The 23,488-nt window shown below is 42.8% G+C and overlaps 1 protein-coding gene across 1 annotated transcript; it reads left to right on the top strand.

Annotated features, from left to right (window-relative positions):
* Positions 1-20,026: 20,026 nt before the first annotated feature.
* Positions 20,027-22,721, top strand: LOC121840788 (transcription factor LBX1-like). Its single transcript, XM_042306006.1, has 2 exons — positions 20,027-20,750; positions 21,238-22,721. The coding sequence occupies exons 1-2, from the start codon at positions 20,423-20,425 to the stop codon at positions 21,735-21,737; spliced, it is 828 nt and encodes a 275-aa protein (XP_042161940.1). The 5' UTR covers positions 20,027-20,422; the 3' UTR covers positions 21,738-22,721.
* Positions 22,722-23,488: the final 767 nt, after the last annotated feature.

The following is a 23,488-nucleotide window of genomic DNA, read 5'->3' as shown; positions in this document are numbered from 1 at the left end:
TGAAAGAGAAATGGGAAGTTCATACACATGTAAATTGGGCACAGTAAAGGAAAAATAAAAACAGTCCATTATGGTTTACATCCTGTTTTTTTGTTGTTGGGTTCCATCAAAATAAACTTGTTTGAACAGTGGGACTGGGGTGCAGTATTGAGTAGCTTTGATGAATAAGGTGCCCAGAGTAAACTGCCTGCTACTCTGGCCCAGTTGCTAATATACTGTATGCATATTATTAGTAGATTTGGATGGAAAACTCTGAATTTTCTAAAACTGTTTGAATAATGTATGTGACTATAACAGAACTCATATGGCAGGCAAAAACCTGAGAAAAAAATCCAACCAGGAAGTGGGAAATCTGAGGTTTGTAGTTTTTCAACTCATTCCCTATCAAAAACACAGTGTCTATAGGGTCATATTGCACTTCCTAAGGCTTCCACTAGATGTCAACAGCCTTTAGAACCTTGTTTGATGCTTCTACTGTGAAGTGGGGGCTCATAAGGGCTGTTTGAGCCAGGGGTCTGGCAGAGTGGCATGAGCTCGTGACGCGTGTTCACGTGAGAGTTAGCTTGCGTTCCATTGCATTTCTACAGACAAAGGAATTCTCCGGTTGGAACATTATTGAAGATTTATGATAAAAACATCCTAAAGATTGATTCTATACTTTGTTTGACATGTTTCTACGAACTGTAATATAACTTTTCTCTGAACTTTTGCATGGACTTGCCGGCGTGTCGTGATTTTGGATTGTGTACAAAACGCGCGAACAAAAAGGAGATATTTGGACATGAAATGAGGGACTTTATCGAAACAAATCAAACATTTATTGTGGAACTGGGATTCCTGGGAGTGCAATTCTGATGAAGATCATCAAAGGTAAATGAATACTTATAATACTATTTCTGACTTCTGTTGACTGCACAACATGGTGGATATCTATTTGGCTGTTTTGTTGTCTGAGCGCTGTACTCAGATTATTGCATGGTGTGCTTTTTCGGTAAAGCTTTTATGAAATCAGACACAGCGGTTGCATTAAGGAGAAGTTTATCTAAAGTTCCATGTATAACACTTGTATTTTCATCAACATTTATGATGAGTATTTCTGTAAATTGATGTGGCTCTCTGCAAAATCACCAGATGTTTTGGAACTACTGAACGTAGTAACGCGCCAATGTAAACTCAGATTTTTTTAAATAAATATGAACTTTATCAAACAAAACATGCATGTACTGTGTAACATGAAGTCCTATGAGTGTCATCTGATGAAGATCATCAAAGGTTAGTGATTCATTTTATCTCTATTTCTGCTTTTTGTGACAACTGTCTTTGGCTGGAAAATGGCTGTGTTTTTCTATGACTTGGCTCTGACCTAACATAATCGTCACTGTGGCTGGATTAACGAGAAGTTTATCTTTAAAATGGTGCAAAATACTTGTATGCTTGAGGAATTTGAATCATAAGATTTCTGTTGTTTTGAATTTGGCGCCATGCACTTTCACTGGCTGTTGTTGAGGTGGGACGCTACCGTCCCGAATATCCCAGAGAGGTTTTAAATACAATAGCAGTTGACTTGCTTTAGGGCCGAACCACATGGCACAAAGCAAGCTAACTTCTATCCTGAGGCTTTGGTTTTTAACTGTGAGTTTAATAATGGCCTTTGCAAGAAATGTACAACCTACTAGAGTTAAATAGCAGATCATAATCTATCATCTATCATCTATCATCCCATACTATTTCATGACATCTAAACCTGATTGATTTATAATATATAGACAAACTAGTGAACTTGCCAATTGGTTTGTTTTCTAAAATACAATACAATCCCACAGCCTGCTGAGGTTAAAGTTCATCATCTATCATCACCCGTACTGTCTCATGACACCTTGCTCTACCAGCCCTATAATCTCCAGACAGACAAGCATAATCCTGGTGGTGTTATTCTGTGCTATTTGTCCTGCGTGTACCTTTGGCCTTCTCTTTGTTTTTGCACCACCTTCTCCGGGGCGTGATCCCTCACATGTGGCCCTCACATCTCTCCCACTAGCGGGCGTGTTAGCCCTGGAATCCCTCTGCCTCGACCTCTGACCCCGGGCTAATCCCTCGCCCCAACACAGGGCGTGATCATAAACATGAGTGGCAGCTCCGGACGCTGAGGTGTATGTGTTTGTGTGCGTGTGCGTGTGCGTGTGTGTTTATGTGTGTGTCCTTGCGTGTGTGTTTTCATCTCCCCATCTGTGTACTCATCTTTGAGCCAGATATGTTAAAAAGCGCTAGATCAATATCAATAGCCATTATGCAATGATATATGTTATAAACGATACGTGGCTTTATTCCAGAATCAAAATAACCATCGGAGGACAAGATTCATCCAGAGAATGACGTATCATGCATACCGACACACATTGGCATTGGCGCATTAGGCTTCTCCATCACTTCAGAACGTGTATTCCTGACACTTTTCCTCGGTGGCACCTCCAATGTTTACGAGGGGGGTCACAGGAATGTTCATCCCATGTTACTGACCTTGTCCCCATCACGCTCCCCTACACACAGAGAGACACTAACGGAATGCTTCACTATAGCTAAAAACGCTGCACCTGTTCCACTATGCGCAAATGCGCGAGCACAGATTAGCTTCTTTTTTTAATGTAACTTGTGGCTTCCTGTTTCTGTGAACCAGTGGGCCAAGTGTTAGTACAACAGCAGTAGAATTGGGTAATATGAAGGCATTGATGCGATTGGGATGACAGCCTCATCTGTTAAACACACCCATACACACACACACACACACACACACACACACACACACACACACACACACACACACACACACACACACACACACACACACACACACACACACACACACACACACACAAACACACATAGAACCCAGTGTGTCAGTGCGCAGGTGTAACAGTACCTTAATCTGAGTGTTGGAGGTCCTCTCCACTCAGCAGCTGATGCAACACAGAGTCCATCATTTAGGCTCAAGGATGAACCAGAAGTGTCCTAATTAGTGCAGTTTCCCCTGTTAAAACATGTAACTGTATTACTGACCTAGTCCTCTGTCATTCTATAGGGTGAGAAAATGAACCAAGGTCAGCCCAAATCAACACCCAATCTCATGTTCTCATCTAAACTGAAGAATATCTTAAACCCATTTCAAATAATGAAGATTAACAATCGTTACAAGGCTCCCTTCCCAATTGTGTGTGTGTGTGTGTTTTTTCCGCATTCGTGTCTCGCAATGAAAGCAGATACCTCTTAATCCCGTCAACGCGGAAACATCATTAATTCTCTTAATGGCCACATTAACGTCAGGTGTCAACCACCATGGAAATTCCATAGACAAACATGTTTCCACCACACAATAAATCTACCTTATCTCTCTCAGTCTTTCTAGATGGAAACTGAAAATGGCGGGCTTTGTGTTCCGGGGGGATATGAGACCGGTGCCGTCACGCCTGTTAGGGGGAGCATTAACGATGCGGCGCTGCCGGCCAGTTCCTGAACACGCGGGGTTAAGGTGTCGCCCCTTCAGCCTTGAGCTGTGATTGAGTTACAGACACAGGGAGAGGGGAGAGAAAGAGGTCAGGGGGACTCAATCGGCTCTGTTGCCACTCCAGTTACACTTTGGAGTTTAGCCTACACACACACACACACACACACACACACACACACACACACACACACACACACACACACACACACACACACACACACACACTTGTGTGCATACACACACACACACACACACACTTGAGCGTAAACACACATGTGCAACTGAGCGTGTATGAGCGCATACACACACACACACACACACACACACCTGTGTGCATACACACACACACACACACACACACACTTGAGCGTAAACACACATGTGCAACTGAGCGTGTATGAGCGCATACACACACACAAATACACACACACCCCTCCTCAAAGAAACCTGAGGTCATATGAAAGTAGTGGTGTGTGTTAGTTGTTTGTTCTTGAGTGTTTTATTGCCTTGACACACTCGAGAGGCCTAAGTGTTGTAGGCTACTGAAGACTACTGGGGTAAAAATAAATTCAGACACAGGCACACACACACACACACACACAGGCACACACACACACACACACACACACACACACACACACACACACACACACACACAGGTGCACACACACACACACAGTTGCACACACACACAGGCACACACACACACACACACACACAATCAAATTTCTTGGTTAAGTTAAGGGTTAAGGTTTCTTAGTTAAGTTAAGGGTTCAGGTTTGGAATAGGTATAAAACAAAAGAATCTAAACAAATAGTATCTAGCACTGGGATTGAACACATGACCCTTGGATCTGGAGCTCGCGGCTTACACCCAAGACTACTTGATGGTAATAGCAGTCACCGTTTCCTCGAGTGGTTGGTTTTGACGTCATCTCCTGATGTCCTGTTTACTACGTCTAATCTCCCACCCACAGCGCGCACACATATCAAGTGATTGAGTGTTTCCCCTTATCTTAATAAAGCCCTTATTCAGCATAGTATAAACATTGATTGGTAATTTAATTCCTTGCTCAAATTATCATCCCCACCACCCAGCCAGCCCCCCTATCCAAGGTTGACATGAGCCTTGAGCTTTGGCAAGACTAAATTATGCTCTATACCCCCCTTCCTCTCTCCCACTAGCCCCTCTCTCTCTCTCTCTCTCTCTCTCTCTCTCTCTCTCTCTCTCTCTCTCTCTCTCTCTCTCTCTCTCACACACACACACACACACACCCCTCTACCCCCTCCTTTGGTGCTAGCCCAGGTGCTGATACAAGCAGAAATCCTGCACGCCCCATCGCTCTCCCCCCTGCCGTCGCCCGGACCCCCCATTCACTACACCTTCTCAGAGAAAGAACGAGGGATGAGGAGAACGCAAGGATTCCTCTCCTCTCTCTGTAGATAGAACGAAGACAGAAGTGAAACGCTGCAGTTTTTTCCAGAAGATATAGAGAAATAAAGAGAAGTACATGGGGAGAGATAGAGAAAGAGAGAGAGAGAAGGAGATAGACGGGGGAGAGATGCAGCAAGCTTTATTGAACCTTGTATGTGGCGGCTGTAGTTGTCTGTGAAGAAGACCTGCAGACAGAGAGAGAGAGAGAGAGAGAGAGAGAGAGAGAAGACGATGCATTCGTGGCCGTAGTCTTACAGATGTAGGACCTTCATTGGATCACCCTGTCTCCTGTAAAAATGTGTGGTGTATTTGAGGTTTACAAAGGCTTCGGAAGTTTGTGATTTCAACTTTGACATTTCTGACTTCATTTTCCCTTAAGAAAAATTGAAGTCACCTGAGGTTGTGCCCCCCTTTCTCTCGAGGAAGAAATACTGACCAATGACATGTCTTTGTCCAAAGGGAGAGGAGGGAGAAGAGGGGAGGAGGGTGTGTGTGTGTGTGTGTGTGTGTGTGTGTGTGTGTGTGTGTGCCTGTGCCTGTGTGTGTCTGTATGTATGTGTGTTTGCAGCCATCTTGTCTCGTCCCATCAATATCCTCTTATATAAACGTCAGCTGTACCGTTTCACTCATCCCTGTTTCCCATTCTGATGGCTTTATCCTCCGGCACAAGGGAGGGGACATCCCTCTCTCTCTCTCTCTCCTTTCGTCTCACTCCCTAGTTTTTCACTGTCTCCCTTTCTCTCGCTTCTCTCCCTTTCTTGTTTTCCCTCTCTCTCTCTCTCTCTCTCTCTCTCTCTCTCTGTGTCCCGATTCTCCCTCTTCCTGTCTCTCCCTCAGTCATTTCTCTCTCATTTCCCGCTCTCTCTACATTGCTCCTTCCCAAACTCCCCCCCCTCTCTCCTCCTCTCTTTATCATTCTTTATCCCTTTCACCCCCCATCCGTCTCTCTCCTCTCGTTCTCTTCTCTTAGGGCGATGCGTCACTAGCCTGCCCCCATGAAACAAGTCAATGTTCTGCCCGCTCGGCAGGCGTGTAATAAATCTGAAGCAGCTCTACGGCGAGCGCCGGGGATATTTATCTAAGTGGAGTGTGTCCTCCTCGGCTGAACGCGAGTGATTTCTCGTCTAAGGCCCCTCTTACAGAGAGAGAGAGGGAGGGAGAGGGAGAGGGTGGATAAAGTCTGAGAGAGAGCGGATAGTTAGGGAAATGGTGAGAGAGATGACTAAAGTCATCGGCAGAGCGAGAGACAGAGAGAGACAAATAATGCCAGAGAGAGAGGGAAATGAGAAAGAGAGAGAAGAATAACTCCATCGACAGTGAGAGGGAGAGAGAGAGAGAGAGAGAGAGAGAGAGAGAGAGAGAGAGAGAGAGAGAGACAGACAGACAGACAGACAGACAGACAGACAGACAGACAGACAGACAGACAGACAGACAGACAGACAGACAGACAGACAGACAGACAGACAGACAGACAGACAGACAGACAGACAGACAGACAGACAGACAGACAGACAGACAGACAGACAGACAGACAGACAGACAGACAGACAGAAATATGGCCGCTGAGCCCATAAAGCAGCTCTGTAGCGGTGATGGTGACGAGGCGAGCAGGGCATTAGTTGAAGCTGCTCTGCTGCTCGGGCAGCTTAAACGCCATGCAGCAGACACAGATCTGGATGAATGGTCACCCTCCTCCTTAGGGCCTTTCTCTTCAAAATCTCTCTCTCTCTCTCTTCTTTCTCGGAAGAGAGAGGTTATTGCTGCTGCTCGCCTGTGAGCGATTGCACATTACAGGAAATAGGGAAGGAGGGAGGGAGAGAGAGAGAGAGAAAGAGAGGGGGGGACCAACGGGCGAGAGAGATGGGGGGAGATGAGAACGGTGGTGATTATGATGATGGAGGGATATTTCTATTCTACTGTGAAAAGGTGAAGCAGGCAGTAGAAGTCGATATCGCGGTGTAAATCTCAGACTATCAGAGTAATTAGCGCGGGTGAATCTTTTGGGACTTGACTTGTATTCTCTGCATCTTGGATACGGTCAGCGTTGTGATGTCCTATGCATCAAGTCGTTACGTGAAACAAGCTTTAGTCTATGTAGAATTGTGGTTTAGATGTTGCAAATGCAATTAGTGCTGCATTACTGTAAAACCATAAGACAGTGGTTGCCATGCAAGGGATCGTCATAATAAACTGCAGTACTGTTGTTCTAGATTATCTATGCTAAACCCTGAATTATTCATCCCTGCATGCCTTTCTACATGAGATGAGCCCTGCTTGAATATTACTGTATATCCTCCGCAATTAAACCAGTCCATTTTGCTTAGCACACCAGGCACCTTCTAGCACCGCGTGCTCAAGTTAATTACCTACGATAACGACGTGATATATTGGGGATGTGGCTCCTCACTGTAAGAGCATGGTATGAAAAGGAGAAGCTTTTAATCAAGTTCTGAACACAACACAGGCCCCGTGGAGCATTTCATCTGTGTGTGGGAGTGTGTAGTCTTCGTTTGTTTACACACACTAGGAAGTGAGGATGTGTTGTCAGGGTTGTACAGTCCGCTGCACAAATAATCAGCGTGCTGTTTTTGACCTGTTTCCATTTTGTTTTCCAAGTTCAGTCAACCTAACTTTACCATTCACATTGTTACAACGTAATCCAGATGCATCGTCAAAGCAGCTGATTGGTTGAAATTAGCAAAAAAAACGTTTCAATGTGAGTTCTTCTCTAATTCAAATAGAAAACATTAGCTTTCACTCTAACCATAAAATGCCTGAATTTCAGTTACTCAACAAAACCCCAAAATTTTCGTCCAAAGGTGACCTATTGTGGGGAGAGACATCGACATGTTTTTCAATTACATTAGGGTTAAAGGTTAAGACCTGTCTCACCCTTTAGCGCCGCAGGTTTTATTTCTTTAATTTGATTTCCAAAGCAGCTTTATGGAGAGCTCAGTCAGATAGCCTCAAACCTGTGTCATTCTAGACTTGTACAATATTACAACTACACAACAACAAAAATGCTGAACAGGAGAAAACAGCTTCCAGTTATTTGTACTCATCGTGGTAAAACACAAGCTTTTATTTCTGCACGCTCAACATACAATAAACACACATTTTCCTTGTACATCTACAACGTAAAACCATAACATATGTAGTGTCATATTAATATTAATGACATCGTTGCATTATTATGATAAAAACAGGCACTTTTCATTAGAGACAAATGAAGATTATTGTCAAACAATTATGGCATAATAACATTAACAGACTCTGTGAGTCTCTTCATGATTGATAATATTAAGGGGGGGGGGAGTTGATTCAATGGTGTCGGGGTTTAAACAAGCACCCATCTTTCCCTCAGGGGCTGTGCTTTTGCATTAGTCAGACAAATCTCTTTGTCAAACCCCTCTCCCCCTTGCACATTTTTATTCATAAGTGTTTGGCCTTAAGAAAGACATCAAACCAAGAATACAACGAGAGGTCACTGGCATCTTTACACAATGTTAACCCCCGCATTGACGAAGCTAATTCACATTTCCTCAGTTCAGCCCACAGGGGTTAAACGTAGGAGGAGGAAAGAAGGGATGGAAGGGAAGGGAAGGAGGGAGGGAGAGAGGAGGGATGGAAGGGAAGGGGATGGGATGGGAGGGAAGGGAAGGAGGGAGGGAGGGGGTGAGGAGGGATGGAAGGGAAGGGGATGGGATGGGAGGGAAGGGGATGGGATGGGAGGGAAGGGGATGGGATGGGAAGGGAGGGAGGGGGTAAAGGAGGGAGGGAATGGGATGTCTGTGCATGTAGCACACGCGGTGTCTGTGCGTGCGTGCGTGCACACGCGTGTGTGTGTGTGTGTGTGTGTGTGTGTGTGTGTGTGTGTGTGTGTGTGTGTGTGTGTGTGTGTGTGTGTGTGTGTGTGTGTGTGTGTGTGCGTGCGTGTGTGCGTGCGTGTGTGTGTCTCTCTCAGTCTGCAGTGTCTCCCACTTGACCCCGGCCCTCACCACATGGGGTTTGCTTTGACGGCCCCTGTGTCGCCAAATGAAAAGAGGAAAAGTGAATGTTGTCCTCTCAGAGCTCATTGGAACTCATTACAATAACAAAGGGGGCATATGGTTGTGTGTATGTTAGTTTATGGCGTTGGCAGCAACCATATTCCTCGGCGTAGGGAAGCCAGGTGCTATATGACTACACCCACAGAGAGTAGACAAATCATCTGCTGATGGCTCAGAATGGCCTCAGCCCAACGGGGTTCATCTCTCTTTCACTGTCATGTAGGACTGACTGACTGGGCTTGGAAAAGAGAAAAACACACTGACTGACTGGGCTTGGGAAAGAGGAAAACACACTGACTGACTGGGCTTGGGAAAGAGGAAAACACACTGACTGACTGGGATTGGGAAAGAGGAAAACACACTGACTGACTGGGATTGGGAAAGAGGAAAACACACTGACTGACTGGGCTTGGGAAAGAGAAAAACACACTGACTGACTGGGCTTGGGAAAGAGGAAAACACACTGACTGACTGGGCTTGGGAAAGAGGAAAACACACTGATTGACTGGGATTGGGAAAGAGGAAAACACACTGACTGACTGGGATTGGGAAAGAGGAAAACACACTGACTGACTGGGATTGGGAAAGAGGAAAACACACTGACTGACTGGGCTTGGGAAAGAGGAAAACACACTGACTGACTGGGCTTGGGAAAGAGGAAAACACACTGATTGACTGGGATTGGGAAAGAGGAAAACACACTGACTGACTGGGCTTGGGAAAGAGGAAAACACACTGACTGACTGGGCTTGGGAAAGAGGAAAACACACTGACTGACTGGGATTGGGAAAGAGGAAAACACACTGACTGACTGGGATTGGGAAAGAGGAAAACACACTGACTGACTGGGCTTGGGAAAGAGGAAAACACACTGACTGACTGGGCTTGGGAAAGAGGAAAACACACTGACTGACTGGGATTGGGAAAGAGGAAAACACACTGACTGACTGGGCTTGGGAAAGAGGAAAACACACTGACTGACTGGGCTTGGGAAAGAGGAAAACACACTGACTGACTGGGATTGGGAAAGAGGAAAACACACTGACTGACTGGGATTGGGAAAGAGGAAAACACACTGACTGCACTGTATGACCAAGTGAAACAGGGGGGTGAGTTTGTACCTAACTTTATTTATCGGAGGAAATAATAATTTCACATAAAAGAAAGTAGGGAAGTGGATTTTCTTACAGGCTAAGCAATACAATGGAAAAACTGATTTTGATATTTCTTATTACATCTCAATTACAATACCACCTAGCTAACCCTTTGAATACAATTTTTAAAAACATATTCATTCCAAACCAGATGACCCTAACATCATTTATCCATCCCTCACCCATCCCTCAACAGAACGAACTAACCTGCAGCACTATAGACTCCAATCTAGCAGCCCCTTCCACACAAAGAGCTCTCTCCGTCATGAATAGGCAGCTCCGCCCTAATGGCAATTCAATAAACTCCCCCTATTCTAAATGAACAGCCCAATCCTCCTTGGCATCTGCTGCGGGCCAACCTCGCCAGACGCTCGTCTTGTAAGAGGGCCATTGCTAGCTAATTGAAAGACTGTTGTGGCAGGAGAGAGGGAGAGGGGTAGAGAGACAGAGACAGAGAGAGACAGAGACAGAGACAGAGCTAGAGACAGAGAGAGAGAACAAGAGAGAGAGAGAGCAAGAGAGAGAGAGAGAGAGCAAGAGAGAGAGAGAGAGAGAGAGAGAGAAACAGAGAGAAACAGAGAGAGACAGAGATGGAGAGAGAGAGAGAGAGAGAGCTAGAGAGAGAGAGAGCGAGCTAGAGAGAGAGAGAGAGAGGGAGACAGACAGACAGAGAGAGAGAGACAGAGAGAGAGAGAGCAAGAGAGAGAAGGAGAGCAAGAGAGAGAGAGAGAGAGAGAAACAGAGAGAAACAGAGAGACAGAGATGGAGAGAGAGAGAGCTAGAGAGAGAGAGAGCGAGCTAGAGAGAGAGCTAGAGAGAGAGGGAGAGAGAGAGGGAGACAGACAGACAGACAGACAGACAGACAGACAGACAGACAGACAGACAGACAGACAGACAGACAGACAGACAGACAGACAGACAGACAGACAGACAGACAGACAGACAGACAGACAGACAGACAGACAGACAGACAGACAGACAGACAGACAGACAGAGAGTGTCATCCCATCTTCCCTCTCAGGAACAGCTGACCTGTGGTGGTCCAGCTCATTCACAGATCTAATACCCGTCAGATAATTATTGGGGACCTTTGGGTTTTGTACGATTTAACTAAATGGAATGATTGGTGTGGGTTGGGATACATTGAACATGTTGCTCTCTACATGGTCACTTGTGACAGATGATACAAAGTAGCTTGCCAGTTCAAGATTTGGTTCTGGCTATCGAGATTACTCTCATAACCTGTGGTTTCCATGTTAACTTTTGGAAGGAAATTTACACTTGATTTCACTGATATATAAATTCATACAGACCCTACTGAAAGTCTACACACCCCTTTCACAACTGTCACATTTTGCTACCTTAAAATAACATCTAAAAAGGGATTCAATTTTATTTTTTCCCTTCAGATCTACATGACCTGTTCCACATTTTCAAAGTGAAAGATAAAGTAAGCTATTGAACATTTCCTAAGTGAATAAAACACATAAAAGAAGGTGTATTGATTGCGTATGTCTTCACAACCCAGAGTTAATACTCGGTGGAAACACCTTTGGCAACAATCACAGCTGTAATTCATTTTGAATATGATTCTACCAACTCTGCACAACTCTTAGGGCAACATATATCCATCGTTTTTTCCCTAAATTGCTCGAGCTCAGTACATTTTTTGGGGGGGGGATTTCATTTATGGACAGCAATACTCAAACCTTGATATTCAAGCAGTTATATTGTCAGGACTGAGACCAGACCATTCAGGAACACCCAACACCTCTTGGAACACCATTCTGGTATCTTTGACATTCAATTTGGTGCACTTGTCCCGCTGAAAAATAAAACTCTATCTCGGGGTTATGTATTCAGAAGAATGAGGCATGTTTTCCTCTAACCTTTTACCTGGGCGTTTGCTTTTTTCAGATTTATTTTGATCCTAGCAAACTCAGGTAAAAAGCTATAGAGGAAGAACTGCCTCAGTCTCCTGAATACCTGACCCTGGGATAGAGTTGTATGTTTCAGCGGGATAATTACGCACATTTTAATGCCAAGGACACACCAGAATGACTTCCCAAGAGATAATTAAGGGATCCAGTCGCAGTCCTTTGCTTGAAACTCAGAGGATGTTTGAATATATTGCTGTCCATCTATGATTCAATGGATATGCAGTGCATTCGGATAGTATTCAGACCCCTTGACTTTTTCCACATTTTGTGGAACATTTTCTAAATGAATTAAACACATAAAAGAAGGTGTACTGATTGCGTATGTCTTTACAACCCAGAGTTAATACTCGGTGGAAACACCTTTGGCAGCAATTACAGTTGTAATTCATTTTGAATATGATTCTATGAACTCTGCATAACTCTTAGGGCAACATATATCAATTTTTTGCTCAGTAAATTTGGTTTGGAATCATTGATGGACAACAATATTCAAACCTTATCTCTGATTTTCAAGCAGTTTTATTGTCAGGACTGCGACTGGACCACTCAGACCCCTTGACTTTTTCCACATTTGGTTACGTTACAGCCTTATTCTAAAATGGATTAAAAATTTTAAAAATGTACCTCAATCTACACAATTTTACCTCAATTTTATCTGTTCCCATTGATCATCCTTGAGATGTTTCTACAACTTGATTCAATAGATTGGACATGATTTGGAAAGGCACACACCTGTCTATTTAATGTCCCACAGTTGACAATGCATGTCAGAGCAAAAACCAAAACATGAGATCGAAGAAATTGTCTGTAGAGCTCCGAGACAGGATTGTGTCAAAGCACAGATCTGGGGAAGGGTACCAGAACATTTCTGCAGCATTGAAGGTGCACAAGAACACAGTGGCCTCCATCATTCTTAAATGGAAAAAGTTTAGAACCACCAAGACTCTTCCTAGAGCTGAGCAATCGGGGGAGAAGGGCCTTGGTCAGGGAGTTCACCAAGAAACTGATGGACACTCTGACAAAGTTCTAGAGTTCCTCTGTGGAGATGGGAGAACCTTCCAGAAGGACAACGATCTCTGCATCATTCCACCAATCAGGCCTTTATGGTAGAGTGGCCAGACGAAAGCCACTCCTCAGTAAAAGGCACATGACAGCCCACTTGGAGTTTGCCAAAAGGCACCTAAAGACTCTCAGAACATGAGAAACAAGATTCTCTGGGCTGATGAAACCAAGCTTGAACTCTTTGACATGAATGCCAAGCATCACGTCTGGAGGAAACCTGGCACCATCCCTACGGTGAAACACGGTAGTGGCAGCATCATGCTGTGGAGATGTTATTCAGCGGCAGGGACTGGGAGACTAGTCAGGATCGAGGGAAGGATGAACGGAGCAAAGTACAGAGAAATCCTGGATGAAAACCTGTTCCAGAGCGAGCAGGACCTCAGACTTGGGTCAAGGTTCACCTTCCAACAGGACAATGACCCTAAGCACATAGCCAAGACAACACAGGAATGGCTACGGAACACGTCCCTGAATATCCTTGAGTGGCCCAGCCAGAGTCCGTACTTGAACCTGATTGAACATCTCTGAAAATAGCTGTGTGGCAACGCTCCCCATCCAACCTGACAGAACTTGAGAGAATGGGAGAAACTCACCAAATACAGGTATGCCAAGCTTGTAGATGAAGACTTGAGGTTGTAATCACTGCCAAAGGTGCTTCAACAAAGTACTGAGTAAAGGGTCTGAATACTCATGTGAATGTGATATTTCTGTTTTTTTTTATATACATTTGCACACACACAAAAAAAGGTTTTTGCTCTGTCAATATTGGGTATCGTTTGTAGATTGATGAGGGAAAAAAATCAACTGAGTCCATTTTAAAATAAGGCTGTATCGTAACAAAATGTGGAAAAAGTCAAGGGGTCTGAATACTTTCTGAATCCACTGTCTGTTGCCCTGAGAGTTGTGCAGAATCTAATTCAACAGGATTTACAGCTGTAATTGCTGCCAAGGTGTTTCCACCAAATATTAACTCTGGGGGTTGAAGACATACACAATCAATATAATTTATTATTTATGTTTTATTAATTTAGAAAATGTTTTTCTTTCCCTTTTGAAAATGTGGATCAGGATGTGTAGATCTGTGGGACAAACATCGACTCCAATCCCTTTTAAGATGTACTTTTAAGGCAGAACAAATGTGACAACTGTGCAAGAGGTGAGTTGACTTTCACTAGGCACTGTACAAATATGAATGCACTGTATGGGATTGAAATTCGTTGAACACATGGCTCTCAACCCATCCAGTCCTTTATTGACTTATGTGAAGAACTGTACACTCTATCTCAGTAAAACTCTCATTTGAATCCAAAGTTTACAGTGTTGTTTATTGTGAGAGGATGGTTCCACCACCGTCTCCCCTTCATCCATATCTGTCCATACTCTCCTGTAATTGTAGTTCCATTACATCAAATAAAATGAATCTAATGAAAATCAAAGGAAAACTAAGGATTGCCGTCATCATTTCTCCCCGGGTCTCCTCTGACAGTTTACATTATCAAAACCCAATGAATATGAATATAAACAATATAAACTATACAGGACGCAGCCGGTTAACTCTCCCAAGCCCTTCAACGCTATAGTTTACTGCATTACTGAACTGAGAGATGTATATGAGGGAGAAAACTCATTCAAGTGAAGTATGCAGCTGGTATAGAGGAAACCGTGGTAGTATGAATGCAGATGGAATGTGTGGCACTCTATCCATGGAAAAATGTTAGCCTATGCTCTTATGAGGGCAATTCCGTCACTTTTCATATTCATCATCTCCAGCACCATTACCAGTGTCTACATACTGTATGCGGAAAAAGTGCGCGTTTCTATGATCTGCGGTTAAAAAGAGAGGAAAGGTCCTAAAAAATGCTTTTCTGTGGATTAAAAGTAACATTTTCAAAACCTGCAATGAGTTTCTTGCTTACTGGAGGGTATTTAGTTGCTCCGCATGACACCATGAATCTCACAGTGTTAGACCATCACTGGTTTAAATCTTTTAACCTTTGATGATGTCATCGCATATCACTTTTTTACTTTCTCTTCTTTCCCTGTCAAAACGTAGAAATGCACCGTGTGCTGGAGGTGATGAAAATGAGGTTGAAAAGTGGCGGAGTTGCCCTTTAAAGCCACAATCTGCCATTTCAACATCTTGACCATTGACTGACCGTTGAACAGAAGCAAATATTGCAGAAGGTACTCAGAAGGATTCAGGTCAAGAGCAGTAGGGTTATGTCTTGCACCCATTGACACTGACACTCCCTCCGTAGAAAACAACAGTGACTATATGCTTTGATTTAGATAGACGTGATTAAAAAGTCACAACCTCCATCAGTAGTATTCCTTTAGAAGTAATAAAAAGGTCCTACAGTTAAGCACCATGCCACTCTCTACCCAGCCAGTGACGCTGACGCAGGTTGTGGCAGGTAGCCTAGCAGTTAAGCACCATGCCACTCTCTACCCAGCCAGTGACGCTGACGCGGCTTGTGGCAGGTAGCCTAGCCGTTAAGGGCGTTGGGCCAGTAACCGAAAGGGCGCTGGTTCAAATCCCTGAGCAGACTAGATGAAACATCTTGTTCCGTGTGCGGCGTGAGGCCCCTCCACCCTCACGTTGGTGTGGGTGGCGGAGCTGGTGAGCCCCTTTCCCAAAATCTCCAACCAAACATATGTGCCGTTTCATGGGTTTTCATCGTTTTTGGGGTGGAAAAGTGTACATTCCGTGATTAGAAACGCTTGTGTCTGGGCTGTACCAACCATGTTTATAGCCCCCCCCCCTCCCAATCACTCTGGGTTGGTTGAGCAGACCTGGGTTCAAATACTATTTGAAATGATTTCAAATACTTTAGCTGTGCTTGATTGAGCCTGCCTGCTGCGATAGAACCAATTATAAAGCCCCAAAAGAGCCAACCCCGACCACCTGGCACTCCAGGCAGGCTAAAGCAAATGCTTAAAGTATTTGAAAGATTTCAAATAGTATTTGAACCCAAGACTGGGCTCCAGCCAGCTGGCTGGGTCAGTAACAACCTGGGGGAACCAACTGTTAGTGTTGGATTGGGCTGTAATGATACTGGTGTAGTGGGAGGATCCCTGTGGTTACTCAGAGACTGGGGTGTTCCTGCACCTGTTTGGCTTATTTATCCTGTTACCACATTAACTGTGAGAGTATTGCAAGATGTTTTGGTGTATTGACTGTTGACCTCAATGTTGATATGTTCTATGCATTTCAAGGTTTGGTTCCCATTGAATGTATTGGGGTAATATGCTAAAATATGTACAGCCTATGTAGTTGACTTGTCATGCAGTGCAACTCTTGATCACATGTATGGTCCCAAATGAATAATCTATGATTCCACAGCACAGTGTGGCATAGCCACCTCTTCTAGGAGTTTGGTATAGAAGGCTCAAGGCTTTCCTCAAGAATTGTCCAATGCCAGTGTGCAAATTACCCCTGGTAATGACATATGATTTATTTATTAACTGTGAGACATATCTGAGCCTCTATCTTGAGCTGATGTTATTTGAGATAACATGTCTATTGGGGGTTAGGCTATAGGCCATCCTTGGGGCCTCACAAAGTGGCTACAATGTGGATAGTTCAGACCAGCTGTCTAACCAGTGTCTAATCCATGGTGATTGCTGTGTGTCTCCAGTTGTGGGGGTCCATTATGCATCAGTATAGTGTTGAAAGATTGATTATTTTGTACACTCCATAAAGTTTATGAGGTTATGTTGTTTACAAACTAAGCCCTACTGCCCGTGGAGACCATGCATATGTTACTCAGAAAACGAAGGGCCTCTACTTGAGGGGTGGCTATTTATACAGTTCCCAAAAATATTTTTGTGATTTTACTTGACCGCAGGACTACTGGTTGCATTAAAAGCATTTGACATTTGAACGACATATCGGGTGCGTTGCCAGAGAATGTCGCTTTCTCATCGCCGTCTGGTAATAGCTAGCCAGATACAGTTCCCTTGCTAAGGGAGAGCTGAGAAGTAGGCATGTTGACGACCTTGGCAAGGGGGTGGACAGAGTATGACGATAAAAATCTATCTTTAATAAAGTAGGCGCTGTATCGTAGCAGTAGTCCAGCCCTTTGAACCAAATCTGCGTTGGCTCATAGTGGCGGATTCCAACATGCAATAGACATGTCCATCACAATCAAGTGTGCCAGGCGGTTAAATGACAAGAGTTATGAAGGCTTGGCTCTTCACAAGTATTTGCCCTACTTCGAGAATATCATATCATATAATTACCATAAACGAAAGCGCTCTGTGTTTTATTCGTGTTTTCCATGTAATCGCATACACAGAAGTCTTATTTTGGTAACGAAGCATTACATGAAAGGCTGTTCCCAGCTGTTGACACTTTTTTAAATGAACTTATGACAAAAAATGTGCGTTGTTGCTTTGTTATTCTTGATCGGATGTAACAAAAAGTTGTCAAAAAAAGGAGGAGAACGCAGTATGAAATGTGTGAATTGTGAGTGTTATGCATTTATTATTCGTTTGCAGACCAAAAACGGAGTCCACATATCTGTGGTCTATTTAGCTAGTATTTTGTCTGTCAGGAATGTAACCTTTGATGGTGCAAATTCGATAATAATACATCGAATGTGTACATCAATATTCCTGATGATTACTACCTACTGGAGCTACTGGTACTATGTTTAATTGCCTATTAGCCTAATTTTGTTCTAGACAACTATTATAGTGTATGTAGCCTACTCGTATTACTCTGGTGTTACAAAAATTAAACCCATATAGGAAGGACATTAGCTGCCAATTGATTGCTACACAATTACGGATTTGAGTATTTTAACTTTAAAAATCTTTGTCAATTATTTTGCTGTCATGTTTGATGTGGTGTTTTACAACTAAATCCTGAAAAATGGGTCGTGTTTCATACAAAATGGGGCATTTAAAATATCTATCGTCGCCTCTGAAATCAGATATTACCCCCGAGAAACAAATATACATTCGGGAATAAAACTGTGTTGAGTTTTGGCTGTGGGGTAGCAAGAACTTCCAAATGTGATTAAGTTACCAGGAACTCAGTTTACCCATGCACGCAGAAACCATTTTTGATGTTGACAGAACGACAATACAGAAAGTCGCTTTGTAGCCTACATTTTGTAACCAGTGCAGTCGAAACGTTAATCACAATATATTTAGTTCAGAGACAATATTTCGTTCCAAATGTTTCGTTCTGAACCAAATATATAGTTAAAACTCAGAATTGCGCGTGGCATCATTCTTCACTTCCATAATACCTTATTATTATTATTTATTTTAAACTTTTTCGTTTCAATGCCTTTTTAATCCTTTGCTTAGGGCCACATGAATGATTTTACATTCAGCTGCAAATTACATTTGTAGCATATTTGAGGCGTGAGGTAAAATATTGGTGATATCAAACCCGGAATACAGTATAATAAATAGACTTCAACCCAACGTTTTTCAAAACAACAATATTTATCACCCGTCTGTGTTTGCTCTGGGTCTTTGACATAATAATGCACTATGGCTGTTGATGGAGTGGGAGACGTCCCTTATGCACCAGAATCAAAACTCTCTCTCTCTCTCTCTCTCTCTCTCTCTGACATATTATCATTATGTTGATATTTTATTTCCCCTGGCGTTACATCAGAGCGTGCAGAATGAGCCATCAAAGTGTTTAGTGACGCCTCCTCTTTTGTGATGTATCAGTCTTCAGAAACATAACGGTACGTATCAGTTATATCTGGAACATTGCAGACCACAGTCTGTCAGGGTTGAAATATTGAAGAACTATGTGGACTTTATTATAACGTATATGTAGCCTAGCTTACTATGCAGTTGCGCAGGTAGCTAATGCTATTGTTATTGTACAGTTACAGAATTCACAAATTGATAATAACGTTGTAATATTATGCATAACTATTATAATAGGCCTTAAATAATATAACTTATAATACGAATCCTAATACTAACACTTACAATAATATTAATAGTAATTTAAATGTATTCTAATCTTATGTATTGCATTTATGTTGAGTTGTCATATTATTCCACAACGTCCCACATATTATACGGAAATAGTTTGATATTCAGACTGAAAAATAAACTAAGAGTTGATACTAAAAAAATGAAATGCAGAAGTAGGCTACGTCACCGAAATATATTATGTATCATTCGTTCTTGTATGCAGATGGACCCGTCGGCTGTCTTTCAGAACGGAAGCAAAATAAAGCATCTTGCCACCGCTAGCTCGAGGTATTTGAGATTTGATTCGAGATGAAATATCTAGCTGATGATGTAAAAGGTCCCTTTCGCGTGAGTTATGACCCGGATTTGGCTAGGCTGAGAGGGATGCATGCTGCTCCTCTCTCCCCCTCTCCTCTCCTCCTCTCCTCTTCTCTCCTCTCCTCCTCACCTCACTCCCCCGCCCTGAAGGAGTGTATCATCAGTCCTGATATATTGCCTAGATCCATATTGCCTTCAGAAAATAAAGTCTCATCCAAAACCATCGCTTTTGGTGAAGGAAAATGCCCTTTCTGTACTAACTAGTAATTACTTCTTAGTCCACAGCATAGGATAATGTTACCAATTTCAGAATCATTGAAAACAAATCCAATATTCAGACTGGAAACGTTCAAAGTATCTGTCTTCTAAAAAAATCACACATACTTTATTACTGTAATACTATACTTAAATACGCAATGCGATTTAATCCCCCATTGACTGCACACTCTCTCTTGCTCATTTACCGTAAGGCCTATTCTGGTATCTCACCCCACGACTAATTTAGACCCAAAGATGATAAGAGCGCAACCCGTTATAATTCCAACCGGCTCCTCCTCCTTCAAGCCATGCCTTGTAATTATTGGGAGCATCCCACTCGCAAAAGCCCTGCACTGGACTGCAACATAGTCAGAGAGTGAAAGGGAGAGGGCGAAAGTGCCAGTGGGGACATAATTGATTACGTCCTAATCAATATTAACTTGTTAGTCAGTTGTTGCTGCAACTTCTTTGGACCTCGCCATTTTCAGGGAGGCACAGTTCTCCTTCGGATTGTCTGTACGTATTTTTGTGGAATAATACTTTCAAGAAGATATCCCGGTTTGGAATTAGTAGGTATTTTTTACGTTTCTTTTTGCAAGAAAGTTTTCAGCCATGCCGTGCATTTGGTGACTGTAATGTGATAGTTTTTTTTTTCGATAGGGTTCGATATTATTTGATATCTGTGATTGTTGTTTTCGTTGTTAGCAATTCAAAAACATTTTAAAGTTAGTTTGCGTAACGACTAACGCACTAATAATGACATCCAAAGAAGTCGCCGAATGTGACGCGGTCGAGAATAGGAGGCGAAGTCCGTTGGACCATCTTCCTCCGCCTGCAAACTCGAATAAGCCACTGACACCGTTCAGTATCCAAGACATTCTCAACAAACCCTCCGTGAAACGAAGTTACACCATTTGTGGGACAGCACACCTGATTTCATCGGCTGAGAAGCATCGTTCGTCCAGCATCTCTGCTCTGGCCAACAGGGCACTGCTCACACAAACCTCACCACTCTGCGCCCTGGAAGAACTAGCCAGCAAAACCTTCAAGGGGCTCGAAGTTAGCGTGCTACAAGCAGCTGAAGGTAAATATGATGGTATTTATGGCCTTCTAATCATTATATCGATATTACTTTCATAACAGTGCAATGTACAATTTAAAGGGAACTTATTATTTTTATTTGATCTGTGAAAATATAATGAAGTAATATTGTATCTACAAATAGGCATTGAACATTAGGTTTTAAACAAGATTGTTTGCCAGAAAATGTTACATTGTATCTCTTCTGTGCGTAATTTGGAAAGGTGAAAAATAGGCTATTCATGAATTTACCAGCTGGAATTTGTGCAATTGATCTTTTTATGATGAATGAATAACATTACGTCTACGTTTATATTATGTAAAATAGGCTAATATAACTTATTTTAAAACTGATAATTGATTTGGGGTCAACAGTCTCAAAATATGTTTAAAATGTTCAAATGCTCAATTCAACGCCCTGCAAAGCCAATGCCATAGCAGCACGAGAAATACACCAACATGTCACTGACTTAACATTTCTGTTTGTGCAGGGAGAGACGGAATGACACTCTTTGGGCAAAGAAACACCCCGAAGAAGCGAAGGAAGTCCAGGACTGCCTTCACCAACCACCAAATCTACGAATTAGAGAAAAGATTCCTGTATCAGAAATATTTGTCTCCCGCTGACCGAGACCAAATCGCCCAACAATTGGGTCTAACGAACGCCCAAGTCATCACGTGGTTCCAGAACAGGAGAGCCAAACTAAAGCGAGATCTGGAAGAGATGAAGGCCGACGTGGAGTCGGCCAAAACTATAGGTGACGGTATTGTACCTCTGGAGAAACTCGCCAAGCTCGCTGACCTCGAGAAATGCGCCAACGGAACGCTCGGACATCACCCGGGAGCTGATTCTCCCGCGCAGAGCGGCGGACGAGAGTACGAGCTCGCTCGCAAACTGCGGATGTCCCCCCTGTCGCCATTTTCAGACCACACAACAAGTAAAGAATGCTCAGAGGACGACGAAGACCTAGAAATTGATGTGGATGACTGATTGCGCAGTGGGATAATGAAATACAAAAATTACGACAAAAAGCATTAACAATCCTTACTACGATTGTAACTTTTCCCTGCTGATATTCGTACATCATCTCAGAACATTTACTAGTCTGTTGTGACTTTTGTATCGGCACACAGATATTCACAGTAAGCATGAACAAATAGCCTACGCAGTGCTATATTCAATATATTCAATATTCATCAGCAGTCGGACAGTTTCCTCTTGTCTTCAAATGTCAATGAAAGCAATATGGGTTTCATAATCAGAACTAAAGATAATACTATTATTTTTTAAACATGTAATTGTCTATCAGACACACACAACTCTTTGAGTTATTTCTCTCTCTCTCTCTCTCTCTCTCTCTCTCTCACACACACACACACACACACACACACACACACACACACACACACACACACACACACACACACACACACACACACACACACACACACACACACACACTGATCCTTGTTCATATTAATGTAACAGCGTGTCATATCTTAAAGTATGTCAGTTTTATGAAATATTTTCGATAGGTTTTGCATGTTGAAATGCATGTTTTGTTTTGTTGATCATATCTATTTATTGTTCCTTTTAAATTATATCGCTTGTTTATTTTTTGAGACATACCTTATCATACACGTAGGTCTACTCGAGTTCAGACCGTTTGTACACAGCGTTTACATAATTAGCTAGTCATATTTACACCCACCATAATCCGTATGCTGCATTGCATGATACGAAAGGCAAATTCAAAGGATCAAAAACCAAGTTATGCGTTTTATAAAGAAATGATCGAACAAAGGTTATAAAAATACAAAATACTGCGGTGATATTTCGACATGGAGCTACAGTTACTGGACCGTATGAATATATTCATTTGTTTGGATACAATAGAGTACTCTATGGTTGAATAGATTTGTTATGTTTTGTACACCTATAAGTGCCTTTCTAAAATCAGGACAGTATTTGAAAACCAATGCACATTCTGTAATGTATATACTATGGAAATAAAATGGCTTTTCTCAACGCGCTGTTTGTGTCATTATTATACTGATAGATTATAATTTCGATATTTAGTCCTAGTAAAAATGGTGACTATATGTAGAATCAAGGGGGGACTGAAATCCTTTATGAGGCTAATTCAATGCAGGCCTATAATTATGGACGTTTAGAGTAGCCTATTTAGCAACCATGATCCCTTATGATACTTCAATATTTTTTGTTCCATTGTATCCCATTTGTGAGGATACTCGAAACATTTTGTGGCTCAGCCATCTCACTCTCTTTCAAACTGCTAAATGCGTGTCTTGGCTTCTTGACCCGGCAACGTGTTTCCCCATTCGGGAAGAAATTTATGTGAGAATCGCAAATCTGGTGCTGAGGGAGAAAAGAGGGTCTGGGATGCCACAAAAACACAACGTTTTGGGCCAGTTTTCCTGAGCCTTTATGGGTGTTTTTTTGTTCTGCGAGGCTGCGGGACGAGGCCATAATTTTGAGCGTAAAGCATGAAAACTGGGGACAAATGAGATGCCTTCCCCGATGTGACAAGTCACAATGGAGCCCGCCCGGTCTCCCGCAGGCAGCAATGCTGAGACAAGTGTGTCCCACCGCACAAAAAGGACTCAAACGTTTGGAGGCCATATGGTTTTTGAATTTTCCTCACAATTTCAGACAATTTGATGGATTGACTTAACCCTCCTTTTAAACTGTTTAACTCCCCGCGAACAAAGGCCGTAATG

This window comes from Oncorhynchus tshawytscha, linkage group LG02 (assembly GCF_018296145.1).
Source record: "Oncorhynchus tshawytscha isolate Ot180627B linkage group LG02, Otsh_v2.0, whole genome shotgun sequence".
Taxonomy (NCBI): Eukaryota; Metazoa; Chordata; class Actinopteri; order Salmoniformes; family Salmonidae; genus Oncorhynchus; species Oncorhynchus tshawytscha.
Note: the sequence above shows the minus strand (reverse complement) of the source record. Positions and strands in the feature narration are given on the sequence as shown.